The sequence below is a fragment of the Ceratotherium simum genome, chromosome 19, assembly GCF_057802395.1.
Source record: "Ceratotherium simum simum isolate JZ-2026a chromosome 19, ASM5780239v1, whole genome shotgun sequence".
Classification (NCBI taxonomy): domain Eukaryota; kingdom Metazoa; phylum Chordata; class Mammalia; order Perissodactyla; family Rhinocerotidae; genus Ceratotherium; species Ceratotherium simum.
In genome coordinates this window covers 49730927-49746650 of record NC_141918.1, presented here as the reverse complement: position 1 = coordinate 49746650, position 15724 = coordinate 49730927, and the positions used below count along the sequence as shown (strand labels likewise).

The 15724-nt window shown below is 39.5% G+C and overlaps 1 protein-coding gene across 8 annotated transcripts in view; it reads right to left on the bottom strand.

Annotated features, from left to right (window-relative positions):
* The window catches only part of L3MBTL3 (L3MBTL histone methyl-lysine binding protein 3), a 114786-nt gene that overhangs the window by 89923 nt on the left and 9139 nt on the right, over positions 1–15724 (bottom strand). For 6 of the 8 annotated variants that reach the window (XM_087444082.1, XM_087444087.1, XM_087444084.1 and 3 more), the window contains exon 3: positions 3851–3967. The exons of the other annotated variants lie outside the window; for them this stretch is intronic. In XM_087444082.1, coding sequence (XP_087300208.1) covers positions 3851–3952 — 102 coding nt within the window. In that variant the 5' untranslated portion in view covers positions 3953–3967. The remainder of the gene's footprint in view (positions 1–3850; positions 3968–15724) is intronic. 8 annotated transcript variants of the gene reach the window in all.

Sequence of the window (15724 nt, the reverse complement as noted above, 5' to 3'; positions counted from 1 at the left end):
TAACTAAACTGTTGTGAACATTAGTCAAGACAAGGCAAAACCGTGCGCTAAGAGTGCAGAGAAGTCACCAGCTGGGGTTCTGCTTTGCTGCTGCTGCAGGGTCTGGCTCTTGTTAAGTGGCAACTATCCTTACTAGATGAGATGCTATCGCTCGCAGGAGTGTGTCTGCGTTTTACGGAGGGACTCCGAAAGACTAAATCCTTATGATGCAGAGAAATAATTCTCTGCGGATAAATTTCAGACATCATTAGAAGTTCAGGTAGAGAAACTGCTTAGGGACGGGGAGCCCCAGCATGCACCTTTCCACTATCACTTACTGCCTGCCTATTCTTATGGCCCTGAGATATTAATCTACAAATACTAATTTGTGGGGGGTTTTTTTGTGTGTGTGTGTGAGGAAGACCAGCCCTGAGCTAACATCTGATGCCAATCCTCCTCTTTTTTGCTGAGGAAGACTGGCCCTGGGCTAACATCTGTGCCCATCTTCCTCTACTTTATATGGGACGCCGCCACAGCATGGCTTAACAAGCAGTGCGCCGGTGCGCGCCCGGGATCCGAACCGGCAAACCCCGGGGCACCGCAGCGAAGCACGCGCACTTAACCACTTGCACCACCGGGCCAGCCCCTAATTTGTGTTTTAAAAGAACAAATTAGGCAATGGTAAAGTTTCCAAAGCTTGTTTAAGCAAAAATGCCTTGTTAACGACTATAATATTTTCAACAGGGCCAATGGACACCTGCTGCTCTCCCTCGACTTCTTACGCTAGTCCCTCTTCTGGACGCCCTTCTCTTTCCCTCCTCCCATCCCTAACCCCCAAAAGTCTTCAGGTAGCGCTTACCTATTTTCAGGCACATGAAGCTACACGACATCTACTTTCCAAAGCCTTCGTGACCCCTCCAACTAAAATAATACCTCTTCTAAATTGCTGTAACCTTTTCCTCACATCTCTTTTGATAGGAAAACGTTTTCTCTTGTTAGACTGTAGTAGAGCAGTGATAAGAGAATCAATTTTAAAATTAGAAAAGCCTGGTTTTAAGATCCAGTTCCACCAGCAACTGTTTGACCTTGAGCAAATGACTTACCCGCTCTGGGTCTCCGTGTCCCCATGTGTGAACTGATACCAGTGATCAAGACTACCTCCAAAAGGTTAAATAAAATAACCAGATTGTAAGATGCAAGTAATGCGCTCATCAGAGAGTGAGCTGTCTATTCTGTGTACTAATACACCCGAACATGTAGCTGTTGGCACTGTTTTCTATAAAGGTTAGTCAGCCCAGTGTGGACAGGGCAGAGGGACGCCAGCAACAGGGAACAGTTCAAAGGGATCAAGATGCGAAGCCTTCAACCAGCGGTTTGGGCTGGAAAGGAAACAGGGTGGCACTGAGGAGTGGAAGGAGACAGCCAGAGAAGAGAGCGGGGGCCAGACCACGCAAACACGTCGGTGATGAACTTAAGGGGCTTGACCTTTACCGTGAGAGATCCGGGCAACTGCTAAAGGATTTGAGCAGAAGGGTGACAGAAGTTGATTGGCCAGCAATCAAGAGGCTTTTACAGAGAAAAGTTCTTTCAAAACGGCAATAAACTGCAGCACATAAAAACCCGTTCCCATGATAAGGAATTGACTTCCCTCTATTAGCTGATTGTATTAGATGAATTAACTTCTGCAGGCTGTCTCAGGACAGTGCACGATTGATTAGTAAACCCACATGCCTATCCCATTAAAATACAGAAGTTTCAATAGTGTCAAATAGGCAAAGCATGATGTCAGAGAGTAAATTTCATGATATATTCACAGTTCTTTCTAATATCTTAATTTTCTGAAAAATCATTTTCTCAATTAAATCTCTTAAGCAATGTGAATTTTAATAGAAGGAGCAAGTGATTTAGAAATCCTAAGCAATATAATCAACCAGCTAGTCTCTGAATCTCCTGAGATAAAAAGGGTTATAAAGTAGAAAATAATTTTTTAATTTTTTTTAAGTGGGGTATCAAACTGTCTACAGTGCATAAAGTGAATTAGATATATGGCAATTACCCAGGTAATTAGATCAGCCTAAAAGTCAAATCAAATAACCCAGCTTATGAGAGCCACTAAGTGGCTTAATTACCTAACTACCTTAATAAAAGTAGTACGTTAATTCCTAAAATCCATTGCTTAGAAAATCTTCAGGCAATCTAGATTTCTTAGGGATGAAATATCATTCTATCGTCAAAATCTAACTGAAGAAAAGTTACAAATTTCATCATCCATCTGATACCAAAAAAAAAGCCATTGAGAAGGGATAAAAATGTACAAGAAAAATAAGGGAATGAAGCAATAGGAAACAGCAGTTTATATAATGTATCACCAGGTCAGAAAAGATATAATTTAAGTGTTTTACATGTTTTTTCATATTACATATTTTTTCAATCTTCATAACCACTTCAGGACACAGATCCTTATCAACATTTTACAGATAAAGATTCTGAAACGTAGGGAATTTAAATAACTTGATGGAGCTCACATAGCAAATATGTAATTCACATTATCAGAGTCTGGAAACAGTTTTTCTTAAAATTTCAGCACTCCATTTCCATTATATCTAATTCAGATGAACACGTGGAGACTGTTAGAGCAGATAAAATCCTTAGTAGTCATTTAATTTCTTATTTTACCACAGAGGAAATTGGCCCAAAGAGACTAACTGACGTGTTCAAGGTCACAAAGAACTAAAACTAAAAGCCAAATCTTTTCTCCAGATTTCACTAAACCTCACTGGAATATTTCTGCTAAGATAAACTCAGATAGACATGTTGGCAACATTGCACTTAATTAAAACTAATGCACCTAAAATCTAAGTATTTTTCCAATGACAGACTGTCCAAATCACACTACTGAGGATGAACTAGGACAGGCTGGGCTGAGATACTTGTCAAGTAGCCACTAAAAGGGACTGGACCCCAAGAAGTCAATATTAGGGGGCAGGAATTTCTATTGCAGACAAGCCAGAACAGCATGCTTTAGAGAGGCAAGCCAGGAGACAGCCAGTTACGGAGATTGGAAGTTCAAACACCTGAGTGACAAGTACAAACACAAAGTCTAAAGGGCCACAGACAGGTTCAAGGTCCCAAAGATACAATCAGAGCAAAAGCAAACGAGAAAGAAGAGGTGGGGGTAGTTAAAGCTTCCCAGATGGGTGCTGCGTAAGCACACTTCACAAGGCAGCAGACGTGGTCCTGAGTGGGGTTAGGGGGTCGGGGAAAATGGGCAGCCTGAGCACCTAGAAAAGGAGCAGACTGAAGCATGACTCTCTGAAGAGAGTTCTCACATCTACAAACGCAGTCTGGTTCACAGGAAGGAGCAGCTTTTGAACAAGAGATTATATAAAAAATCCATACTTACAGTATAAATAATTTAAGGGTGCAGAATAGTCCTGTTTATTCAATATTTTAATATTACTCAGTTTTTAAATGAGAAAACTAGGACACAGGGAGTGTGGTTATTTACTTAAAGTTACAAAGCCCATTACTACAAAATATGTGAAGCCAGGTCTTCTAAGTCATGGTCATTTCCACATTTATTGGCCATCATGACAGAGTCAAAACTGAGATGCTCCTCCTTGAAGCTATGACTCAATTTCTGCAAAATGAGCACATGCTGTCAAAATATTCCTTAGTCCCCTACCCCACTGACAAAGGCATCAGCCTTTCAGACTGTCCTGAGAGTTTACTGTAGAGGTCTAAGCATCATATAAAACCTACAGTGTTACGCTTAATGCTTTTTAAATTCTTATTTCACATATGTACTATTCAAATTTATTTTAACAATAAACACACACACATAAAACCGTATGTAATAAAGATAGCTTACCTTTAAGTCACTTCCTGGTAATGTACCTACTCCATCTTTCCAGTCCATAACACTGAATACATCAAACTCTTGACCACTTGTGCTAGAGGCAGATTCAGTCATGATTTATTTTTTAAGCTGGAAGGGGGAAAAACGGCTATCACTAAATATTCCAAATACAGATCAGTTTTTATTTTAGTGGTCATTTCTTCAGTTTTCCTTAATTACATAATGTTCTTGACCACAATATCCCATATCCATAAATCTAGAAATAATCGCTTCAAAAACACCATTAACATTTTTTCTAGTGCAATCCATGGTAAATTTAGAAAAGAAGAAAAAATAATAAAATTTCTAAGTTAAAAAGTGTCACCGTAAACTTTTTCTATCCTTAAAAAGGAATCCATTGTTTCATAGCATATTCACTTTTTTTTTTGTGAGGAAGATAAGCCCTGAGCTACAATCTGATGCCAATCCTCCTCTTTTTGCTGAGGAAGATTGGCCCTGGGCTAACACCCTTGCCCATCTTCCTCTACTCTATATGGGATGCCACCACAGCATGGTTTGACAAGCAGTGCGTCAGTGCGCGCCCGGGATCCGAACCTGCGAACCCCAGGCCACTGAAGCGGAGAGCACGCACTAAACCAGCCCCCCATAGCATATTCACTTAAAAGAAAAAATCATGATGCCATGTGAAGAGAATTCTTTGCCCTCTAAGTTGGTTTTCCTGTTTTAAGACATCGAAAAGAGAGTAGGTATGGATAAAGGATGGAATTAATATAAAATATTAATAAAACAGAAGCCATTTAGGTAATAAAAAAGAACAAGAAAATTCTAGTCCGTTACTGACTGTCATCTACACTAAATTTATCAATTAAATTTGTTGTGTCAATACAACGAATGCACGGTGTGACTGATTCTTTCAGTAAATTGATTTATTTAATTCAGTAGAAATATCTGCCAATTTGATGTTCTGGGAAACAGGAAAACAGTCTCAAAATGTACAGCAAACACCAATAAGGCTATGTTAAGATAACCAATTCAGCTAGATAAACTGTGATAATGCCTTTAATTTTCACTTTTTTTTAAACTGCAAAACAAACCTTTTCCATAATTGTCTTGTTAGTGGTAATATTGCTATTGTTATTCTGAGACTCTTGTCTGTGTAGCGTGGGATAAAACAAATAATTACACTGGTGTCACTGACAAGTGATGAAAGATGGATGAGTCCTAAATTTGAATGGAAGTATCAGTACAGATTCAAGGTGCATTTTATCTTAAAAAAAATATGCATATTTTCTAGCTTTGTCTCTTGAAAAAATCTAGAAACAACCAACAGTAAGGAGCAGCCTAGTGCTCTGATTGTGGTCTCTAAATACCATTTCTCCAAGGTCTTCTCAGGGAAGAAGATGATTTCTGCTCAGTGGCGGGAAATGGGCAAGATGAGCTTAGAACATCTTGTCAAACAAAGAAGCAAGGATGCTATCAAGGACAACAGAGGTCATATCAAAAGAACTCAGGAGCCAACTTGAAGAGGCTCCTGCTAGCCAGGGTAAGGATACTAGCTGCAGCGAATTAAAACACATCAAATAAATTTAAGCCCACAAGTTCATGAGGATATTCAAAACAAACAAACAACAAACCAAGAACACCTCATTGATCACCTTTTGAGGATGTAAGGGAACCAACTCATTATTTGGAAAAAGAAACAAGGATTTATCCCGCGTATATCTCATGAGATCCACACGAACTACATCTCAGGGTAGAAAGAAAGTTTCCTTTTAGAAAGAATTCCTCCTAATAAATAAAGAAGGAATGACAGAACTGAAACATTATCATCTGCAACCCTTAATAAATTAATGGCTCTAGGCAACGACCATCAATGGCTGCTAAGAATACAAACCCAACACCACCTAGGAAGTTGTCTTGCCAGGAAACAACAAAATCAAAACTAATCTGATCAAGTCTACTTACAAAAAATACTAGAGACAAAGGAACATGTTAAATCACACCATAAAAATATAAGAAGCAAAATTCAGATTATCAGAAACTCCTTAGCAACATTTCTCAGTGTGGTCCATGGATCCTGGGGGGCCCTGAGATCTTTTCAAAAGGGTCGAAACTATTTTCATAAAAATACCAACACATTATTTGCCTTCTTCACTCTGTTGACATTTGCACTGATGGTGCAAAAGCCAAGACTGGGTAAAACTGCAGGGGCAGCAGCCCCCAAGTGGGGTAGGAGTCACTGTTTTCACCACCACGTACTCACAGCAAACAAGCACCGTTTCACTCAAGACCATCCTGGGCTTCCCTGATGAAGTCAAAATAATACATTTTATTAAGTCTTGATATTTGGATATACATCTTTTTAACCCTCTGTGTGGTGAAACAGGAAGTATGCCTTAAGCACCTGGGCATGCCAAAGTACCACGGGTGTCCCGGAGGAAAAGCACTTGTGAACTGCTTAGAAAGCAGGCTGAACAAGCTGTTTTCACGGAGTGCCATTTTTACTTAACAAACTATGTTTATTCAGGTTTTGATATTTGGCAAATATTTTGTCAAAAATAAATGAAGTGAGCCTGTCATCTCAAAGAAAATACTGAGAGTATTTGTTGCTAATGATAAGATTTGAGCATTCAAGGGAAAATCGTAATTTTGGAAAACTTGTATCCAACACCATGAGCTTGAAAGCTTCCCAAAAGCTAAATACTTTTCTAAGGAGATGGGTGGTGATATTAATGCATATGATTTTTTAAATATTTCATAAAGAAATATGTCAACAGTTGGGAGATCTGCATAACTCAGTGAAGCAGTATTTTTCAAATGACCAATGCTTGATGTTACAAAATTATGCATGGGCAAAAGATCCATTCAAAGTGCAGGACAGACCAGTGGATTTTAATGTAACAGAGTATGAAAAGTTCACTGATAGGGTTTCAAATCGCACACTGCAACTAACCTTTAAGAAACTACCACTTGTCGAGTTTTGGTGTTGTATCAAAGAAGAACATCCACCATTAAATGAAAAGACTTAAAATACTCCTCCCTTTTCCAATGCCATATCTGCATGAAGCAGGTTTTCTTCATATATTTTAACAAAAATAACATACTACAACAGGCTGAATGCAGGAGCAGATATGAAAATCTAGCTATCACCCATTAAACTAGACATTAAAGAGATTTGCAAAAATGTAAAACAGTGCCACTTCTCTCATATTTTCTTTTATTTTGGAAACTATGTTTATGTTTCATAAAAATTACACTTACACTAATGTAATGGATTTACTATTGCTATTTTTTTTTAATCTTTTTTTTGTGTGTGTGAGGAAGATCAGCCCTGAGCTAACATCCATGCCAATCTTCCTCTTTTTGCTGAGGAAGACTGGCCCTGACCTAACATCTATTGCCAATCCTCCTCCTTTTTTTCCCCAAAGCCCCAGTAGATAGTTGCATGTCATAGTTGCACATCCTTCTAGTTGCTGTATGTGGGACGCCATCTCAGCATGGCCAGAGAACATCCAGGATCCGAACCTGGGCCGCCAGTAGTGGAGCGCACATGCTTAACTGCTAAGCCATGGGGCCGGCCCCTACTATTGTTATTTTTAAATAAATAGTTTAAATTATCTATTTTAATTTCTAATACAGTAAATATTGATAGATAAAACCTATACAAACAATAGCTCTTTGAGGTTTTCAATCATTTTTAAGAGTCTAAAGGAGACTTGAGACCAAGAAGTCTGAAAACCACTACTGTACAGGATAAAAACTTGTTTTTTTCCATGCATAAAAAAAATGGCAAGGAATAAAAAAATTTGGAAGAGGAAATTTGAAATTTAGATTAAAAGAGATTTAAGAGACATATTAACCAAATCACAGTATCACAATTCATAGATGTTGTTTAGACTATTTTAAAAAAAAGATGATTATTAGACAGGAGAGGAAGTATGAATGCCAACTGCATATCTGATAATATTAGAGAAATACTGTTGCTGTTTTTAGAGGGATGATGATGGTATGCATTTTTAAAAGGGGAGTTCTTTCTTGTATTTTGGACATACAAACTGAAATTGACAGACGAAATGATGCAATGTGAGGAACTTGCTATAAATTAATCAAGGGGTGAAGTGGTGAAATAAGACTGACAATTTGTGGGTAATTGTCAAGATGTCAATTCAACACATCGTGTTTCTAAGAGTTAAGCAAAAAGTTTTTTAGTACTTAGAAATGCTTTATGTTTCCTTTAATTATCACCTGGCACTATTCCATAACCCCAAGTGTAACCTGTATTCCACGGGCCATAAAAACCAGGTAGGTAATAGTCACTCACAATACAAGTCACAAACGGCATTTCTCATTCTGCAGAAAATCTCATCCCAAATCTCTCATTAACGGTGCTGAGATTTCCTAAGGAAATATCTTAAAAGTGCACCACGATCGGCGCTCTGTGCTATCAGATAAGATTCACCATTTCCCTCCTAATCACTTCTAAGTTCTGAGGGTCTCCAGCCACTGCTGATGTCAAAAGGGACAGCTTTGGGGTTCAGATGTCCAGCAAATGCAGCAATGCAGCTTTTGATTCCCACTAACATACATGTCATGGCTGCCAATCGCTAAAATCAAGGGCATTGATGTCCAATGTGCTCCTACCAATGCCCACTGTAGATGCCTCATCAAGGAGCTGACTCTCCTGAAGGCAGAGACCATTACTGCTGGCACCTATGCAAATATATTACACTCCCAAAGTCCCTCTTCTGTGAAACAGTTCACTTTAGTTTTTACCGATTTTTATTACAACCTTCTTGCCCTCAGCATCCAACAAAAGGGCTGGCGGACAGACTAAACGACACACAACACTATCCTCAGAGTCACCTCCTGCACCACTCCTTGTCTCCAAACCAAAGTTGTGCAACTTGTCTCTCCCTTAGATATTGTATCTAATGGATGAACTTGCTCATTCTCTCATGTAAATAAATCCCTGGGAGCCCCAATCTACCCACACCATTAGTAATCTAGAAACATTAGGGGGTGATAAAATTACTTAATATCTTACATTCCAAAATCCTATGTTATGAGAATATGGGGAAGCAGGCCTTCTCATACATTGATGGTGGCATTATAAATTGAAACCACCTCTATGGAGATCAATTTTCAAGAACATATCCTCCAACTCAGCAATTCTACTTCTGGAAATGTGTTCTATAGATCCTTGCACATGCGTACAAAAGGAAAAACGTAAAAGGTTTTTCACTGACTATAGCCCTGTCTGTAATATCAAAAAATTAGAAACAACTCAAATGTCCATCAGTAAAGGCCAACTGTGGTATAGCCATACAATGGTATATAATGCCACTGTAAAAAGACAATGAGGAAGCTCTCGACATTCTGATACAGAAAGAGCTCCACGATACCATTAACACCACTAATTTTACACAAGGTATAGAAACCATCTGCTACCATTTGTATAAAACAAAAGGGGGTATATATAAATACATGTATTGCTTATATGTGCATAGACCATCTCTGCAAGGCTTGTCAGAAACTAGTAAGACTGGCTGCCTCTAGGAAGGGGAAATGGTTTGCTCAAAGACAGTCATGGGAAGGAACCTTCTCTCTGTTCACCCTTTGTACCTGTTGAATGTTTAAAAATTCTTTTTTAAAAAAGAAAAAAAAATTAATAAAAAATATTTTAAAATCCTATTTCACGTTTATTTACAATAGTTATGTTATGAAAGGCATATCTTCCCATGAAAATATTTAGTTTGCTATTGATGCCAATAACTGAAGCTATAGCCTAGAAGTCACTAAGGGAAACGAACTTCCCCAAAGTAATTAAACTGGTAGGTATTAAATATATATGAAAATGTATCAGCTCCACAAATCGATGAGAAAAGCAAGGGTATGGCTCACTTCTCCACAAGTCAGGTATCAGAAATATACAGTATATCCTTGGCATTCACAGACCATTTATGGTTTCTACCATTCTTGAGTGACATCTGAATTTCCCGCGGCATTTTGTAATCTGTCATTTTGCAGAGACATGATTCTGAATCACACAGGCCATAAAGCTAAGGGGCAACAGCAAGTCACCAGGACCGGCCAAGGTCCAGGTACACTCTTAGTCAGACTGTTTAGTCTTCATGCTACCGCCACTGTAAATAAAGTGATAAAAACTTTGTTTCTTGTTAAGAAATGGGAAACAAAATTAACTGCTAGTTGATTCTAGTGTTGATGACAGAATGAGAGGAATATGGAAATGTTTATGAAAGTGATAGGCTCTAGCCACAAAATAGAAGTTTCAGATAAATTAGACTGAAATGTCAAATGCAACGATGACTCAGACACATTGTGTGAACAAAACGACCAAATGCTCCAAAAGGAAATAAGCAGAAAAGATGTGTGAATTTGTTTCATTAAGTACTCCAGACAGTACAAAAATTGCTCATCAAGTGAGAGAAGTAGTTAAGGTCTAGAGAGATCATTTACATTTTTCAGCTATACTTTAGTAATCTGAAGGAAGGAATTATGTGCTACAATGATTCTGTAAGCTGAGAACTGGCGATGGTCTTGGGAGATATCCCTCGCAAATGTCAAGATTCTACTGTATCTTATTTTGACTAGAGATAGACAGAGTTTGTGTGTCTTGCACACAATTCCTTGCTCATATCTGCCATGAGTAGATAAAACAGTGGCTCAGAGTGAGAGGCATGGACTCCCTGGTGCTGAGCTCCCAGAGCACACTCAAGGTGAAGAGCCTGCCTGGGGCTGAGATGAAGAGAAGATAACAGTCCCCTGAAAGATAAGCAACCCAATCTAGGATGCTCAAACATCAAGTGGAAGAGTGGGCTTTGCTAGAACCCAAAAGTCTGGATCTGCAGATAAGGTGAGAAATAAAGATGACTACGAAAGGGTACTAACTGTAGCCTGGCCATTCCTGCTCAAACCACTGTCTTCAAACATTATATTTAAAAGAATGGTGAGTTAATGTTCACTGAGACCAGTTAAATAGTTTTAATAATTTTACAGTTGCTTTTTTTAGAGTTGCATTTTATAGCTTTATAGTTAACAGGTGCATTTTTCAAAAATAAGGTACAGAAATGACATGGCTATGAGTCGGGAGTGGCTGTAAAATGGGGATAGACATCACCTCAAAGGCAGCATCTGAGACTCAGATTCAAATTCTGTTATGCTGATGACAGGACTGAGATATTAGCGCCTGGTGTCAATGGATTAAACTTACTAGTTTTTGGAGAAGAGGGCAATGTATCTTAAGAGTGAGTCAGGAATGCTAACCCTGAAATCATGATCATGAACCAAACAAAAATAATAACTATGTAGAAGACAAACAGCCATGAGATATCCAGCAAGGAGAAAAGTCAGCCTCCCCTGTGGGAATCCACTGCCTTGTTGCTACGATGCCCACTTTAATACCATCAACTGAAGTTGGCGTTTAGTTTACTTTCCAAACGCTGTATCTGGCACATTGTGATACAGAAAAAGTCCTAAACGTCATTATTCAGTAATATCATCTAGAAGGCCTCTCCCCACTGCTAAACACCTCATCAACTGGCATATAAAACTGCTTTGAGCCTCTCCATCCCCGCCCAACCTGCTCCTTGTCATCTTTTCATCAGTGCAAATCAAATATTTCATGGATCATCCTCAAACTTGCTGCTCTCACAAGTTCCTTCTTTCCACCCTTCACCCTTTCTTAAACCACTTCATTCCTTTCCTCTTCTTCACTGCCCTAAGTTTGACAATTACCTCCTCTGTGACCTCAGACCAATTCATCTCTTGAAGTCTCAATTTCCCCATCTGTAGAGTGTGGAGAATAACAGAACCTGTCTTCATTGGGCACCGGCAAGGATTCATCAAGATAAGCCAGGTAACACCTCAGCACAGCACCTATCACATAGTAAGCAGTCAATAAAATGTTAACTTTTTTTTTTTTGGTGAGGAAGATTAGCCCTGAGGTAACCTCCATTGCCAATCCTCCTCTTTTTCCTGAGGGAGATTGGCCCTGAGCTAACATCCACGCCCATCTTCCTCTATTTTATATGTGGGCCACCGGCCACAGCATGGCTTGATAAGTGGCGCGTAGGTCCACGCCAGGAATCCAAACCTGAGAACCTCACGCCACTGAAGAGGAGAGTGCAAATCTAACCACTATGTCACTGGGCCAGCCCAAAATGTTAACTTTTTACTAAAATTATCTGGTTTAACAATTATTCAAGTTCATGAGAGCTGCTCATGACCTTAAAAAAAATTACATAGTGTCTTTTTTTTCCTTTCATTTAATTTTATTTCAACAGCATCTCTTGTGGTAGGCCATTTGTGTTCAAATCCACATCATGAGATGTCAAGATCACTATATAAAAGCAGATATTTTATTCTTAATAAAATATTTACATGGCTCCAGGAAAGACTGCTAGTTTTCTCAACAGAACAATACTACGTGTGAAGTCCTGGAGAAGGATTTGCCGAGGGGGAGGGAGATGGGCCTGAAGGCCAGGCTCTCTTCGCTGCCACGCTGGTCTGACCACACACTGTAGGCCAGGCTAAGGCCAGTAAACAAGAGTAGATGAAAGGCTAGGGCAACATTTCCCTCAAAGCACAACTTGTAGGACAACATTTATTCACGTCCCCTGATAAAAAGTTCTACGGTGAAAAGGTGTGCAATCCCGCAGGGTCTTTGGGAGCCGCACAGTGCACATCAGCAGCGGTGCAGCCATCTGCAAAGTGCTGCCTAAGCCAATGCTGCCCACAGTCACTTGGCCTTGTGACTCTATTATCACAGTACATCGTGTTCCACGGAACCCCCTTTTGGAAAATGTTGAGCTATGGAAAATAAATTCAGAAATAATGTGAAAGTAAGTAGTGTTTTACATGATAGAGTTTATTCATCTTCAAGTTAGAGGCACCTATAAGGATGCTACCTTCTGATCTGGTACCCAGCCTGCGTCTCAGTGCTGAAATTTCTAGGCCTAATACTGGGGAATGTCCTCAGGACTGTAGGTCCAGGCCAGAGAAAATGGTTCTGAGAAGATATAGCCCCCACCTCCTGAGGCCTGTCTACTGATTTACTCTCCGATGGCCTCCTTTGCCCCTTCATGACACCAGACAGGTACAGAGCCTGTAAGGGGAGAACTCACATACCCACAAACACAACGCCACAAAGGTGTAACCAGGCAAAAGCAACAAGTCTAACACACATTAAGGGGATACAGACACACTGGAGCAGGAGTGTTCCTCCCAGGCTTTGTCATTTTAAAGGACCTCACCAAGACCAGCCAATTTGACCCTCACAACTACCTCTTAAGCCTGATAACATTTTACAGATGAGAAAATTGAGGCCCCTCAGCCAAGAGATGAACTCTTACCTCTCAAGACAGTGCCCCTCAGACTAGACCACAGGGCCCAGCACGTTGTTTTTTAGTCAACACAGAAACCAATCCAGTGTAGTGGTGAAAGGCACAGGCTCTTGAGCCCTAGGCTCCTTCATCTGTAAAATGGAATAGGAGCATCCACCTCATAGAGATGTAAAAAAATTTTTTAATTATGCATGTTAGAGTGCTTTGCATATAGTAGACCCTCAGTACATGACAACTACAGTTATTCTGAAGAAAAGAAAACGAGCTGCTCTCCAGGGTCCACATTCCCCCCCAAGCACTGGTGTACCAGATGTCTGAGGCACACCGCGCAGAGGAATGATAACTGGGCAAAGGCCACACAGCCTATCCGATTTCTCAGGAGTCCAGAGGTGAACGGAGGGAAAAGCGGGGGTTAAGAACATCGTCAGACTCTGCGATTTCGTAGACAAGTAAAATTTCAAAATGAATTTGGGAAAGTGATGCAAAGTCAATAACCATTAGTTTTGTCAAGCTCTTATAAAGGAAAGAACATTTTAATAACCGAAAAAGTAAGAAGGACACAATCTCTGAATAATGACCCAAGACTAGGCCACTGGCAACCTTACTGTGACATTTTTGCTAAAGAGGCATGAAAGCTTCCTCCCATACCAACTGCGGTTCCAAGACCTGTTTCCAAGAAAGCAGGTACAGAGGCGAACAGAGGGCACAGTGAGACACTGCAGCTAGAGGCCAGCAGGAGAGCGAGATGAAAGGATGGATCCTCCCCAAAGTGGGCAAGAAGGACCACAGTGAGAGTCTTTCTCTGTACAAGAACTAGGATGCGTGTACGTGAGATACCATGAGAAGAGGGACTGGGAAGACAGAATCTGCACCCCAATTTAATACACTGTATTAAATAAATACATTTATTACACTGTATCATGATCATCTACTTAGAGGAGGGTTTGGAGGAAAGAGACCTTGATTTATTCATTTCTTTATCCCTTGCAAATATCCATAGTAGGTATCAATAAAATTTATCAAATGAATGAACAAAAGGGGAAAACGCAACAAACTAATTGTGGGTGTGGTTTGGGCAGAGGGGAAATCAGAAAAAGATCTTCATTTGTCCATCTATCTCATATTCTCCGTGAAAATTCTAACTAACAAATAGGTTGCGAACAAGTATTTATTTACCTCTTTGGCAGAAGCATAACGTTACCGCTCCAAGAAACTCTCCTCATTTAAGTGTCAGTGGAGAACACATCAAAAGAAGTTAAATTCAAACCTCTTAAACAGGCTTATTCAATAAGGATAAGAGAAAAATCTGAACTCGCACTTGAAGCATCTCTCAACAAACACATATTTGTTACAAAGAAAAATTTTCCTTTCAAATCAAGCATGACAGATACCAGCTTTGATATCCTACTCACCCTGCCTGATAAGAACTCTGCATCGCACACATGCTGGAATCGAGATCTGTAGTGGAGAGATGTGAAATTTTGCCCCAAGGGCCCAAGTTCATGGATTTTAGGCAGGCAAAACTCTAGAGTGCTTCACTGTGAGAACTGAAATCTCAGTCGCATGAAGATTTTCATGAACAAAGCCTTGAGAATCTGGGTCTTCTGTCCTCCTCGATCCTTATACAGTAGACACCTGAGTGGCGACTAATCTATGCTTCCTTTAAATATGAAATCGGTCATCACGATGGCTCCTTCTTGATATTTTCTCAGAAACACTCCCCTTGTATCTACCGGTCATAATTTAATGAGGCCTATCCTATCTAGAACGTAGCAATGGTTTATTTAATTTGCTACCTCTTCTGCCATGGAGACTATATGCAAAGGAGTAGTCACCAAAGGCAAACTTTACAAATCTCAACTTCCTGCCCTTCCGTTTGTTACAGTACAAAGGATGAATTATTTGAGATTCTGTGGCCTAACCTACTTACTTCCTCTAAAGGAGGAACAGAAAACGAAAAATGCCTTTCAAGAAAAAAAATGTACATAGAAAATGAAATCGCAAACTGACATGAACAGGCCTATGGCATAGTGAATATACTCGCATCAAAAGCTTTTTATTTGAGGTTCATTTTCAATGTGCAGACTGGAAGATATCTCAACGTGAGGCAGAAATATCCTTAAAAGTGCTATCATGATCATCAACATACTACACTAGGAGGGTAATAATAGAAACTGTACACCATTAGAGGGATTCAAAGGGCATAAAAAGAACCAGAACCGTCCTGACACAGATATTGCTGTGCTTATGCAAAATATGCATGCACTTAAATTAAAAAAGAAAAACTAAAAGTAGTATCTTGTTCTTTTTTCATATTTCACTTCATAATTGTTTTAAAAAATGTTAACTGTAGTATCTTCTTTTTTTATTTTGCTTCATATTTTTATAAAACATAGAACTAAAATTAAAAGATTTACACTTGATTTCTTTTTGGCATGTAATAAATTAGATTTGACCAGATTTTATTTCTCTCACAGAAGTCATGTCTACGGGCTTATCTTGATAACCATTTGTAGTTAACCTC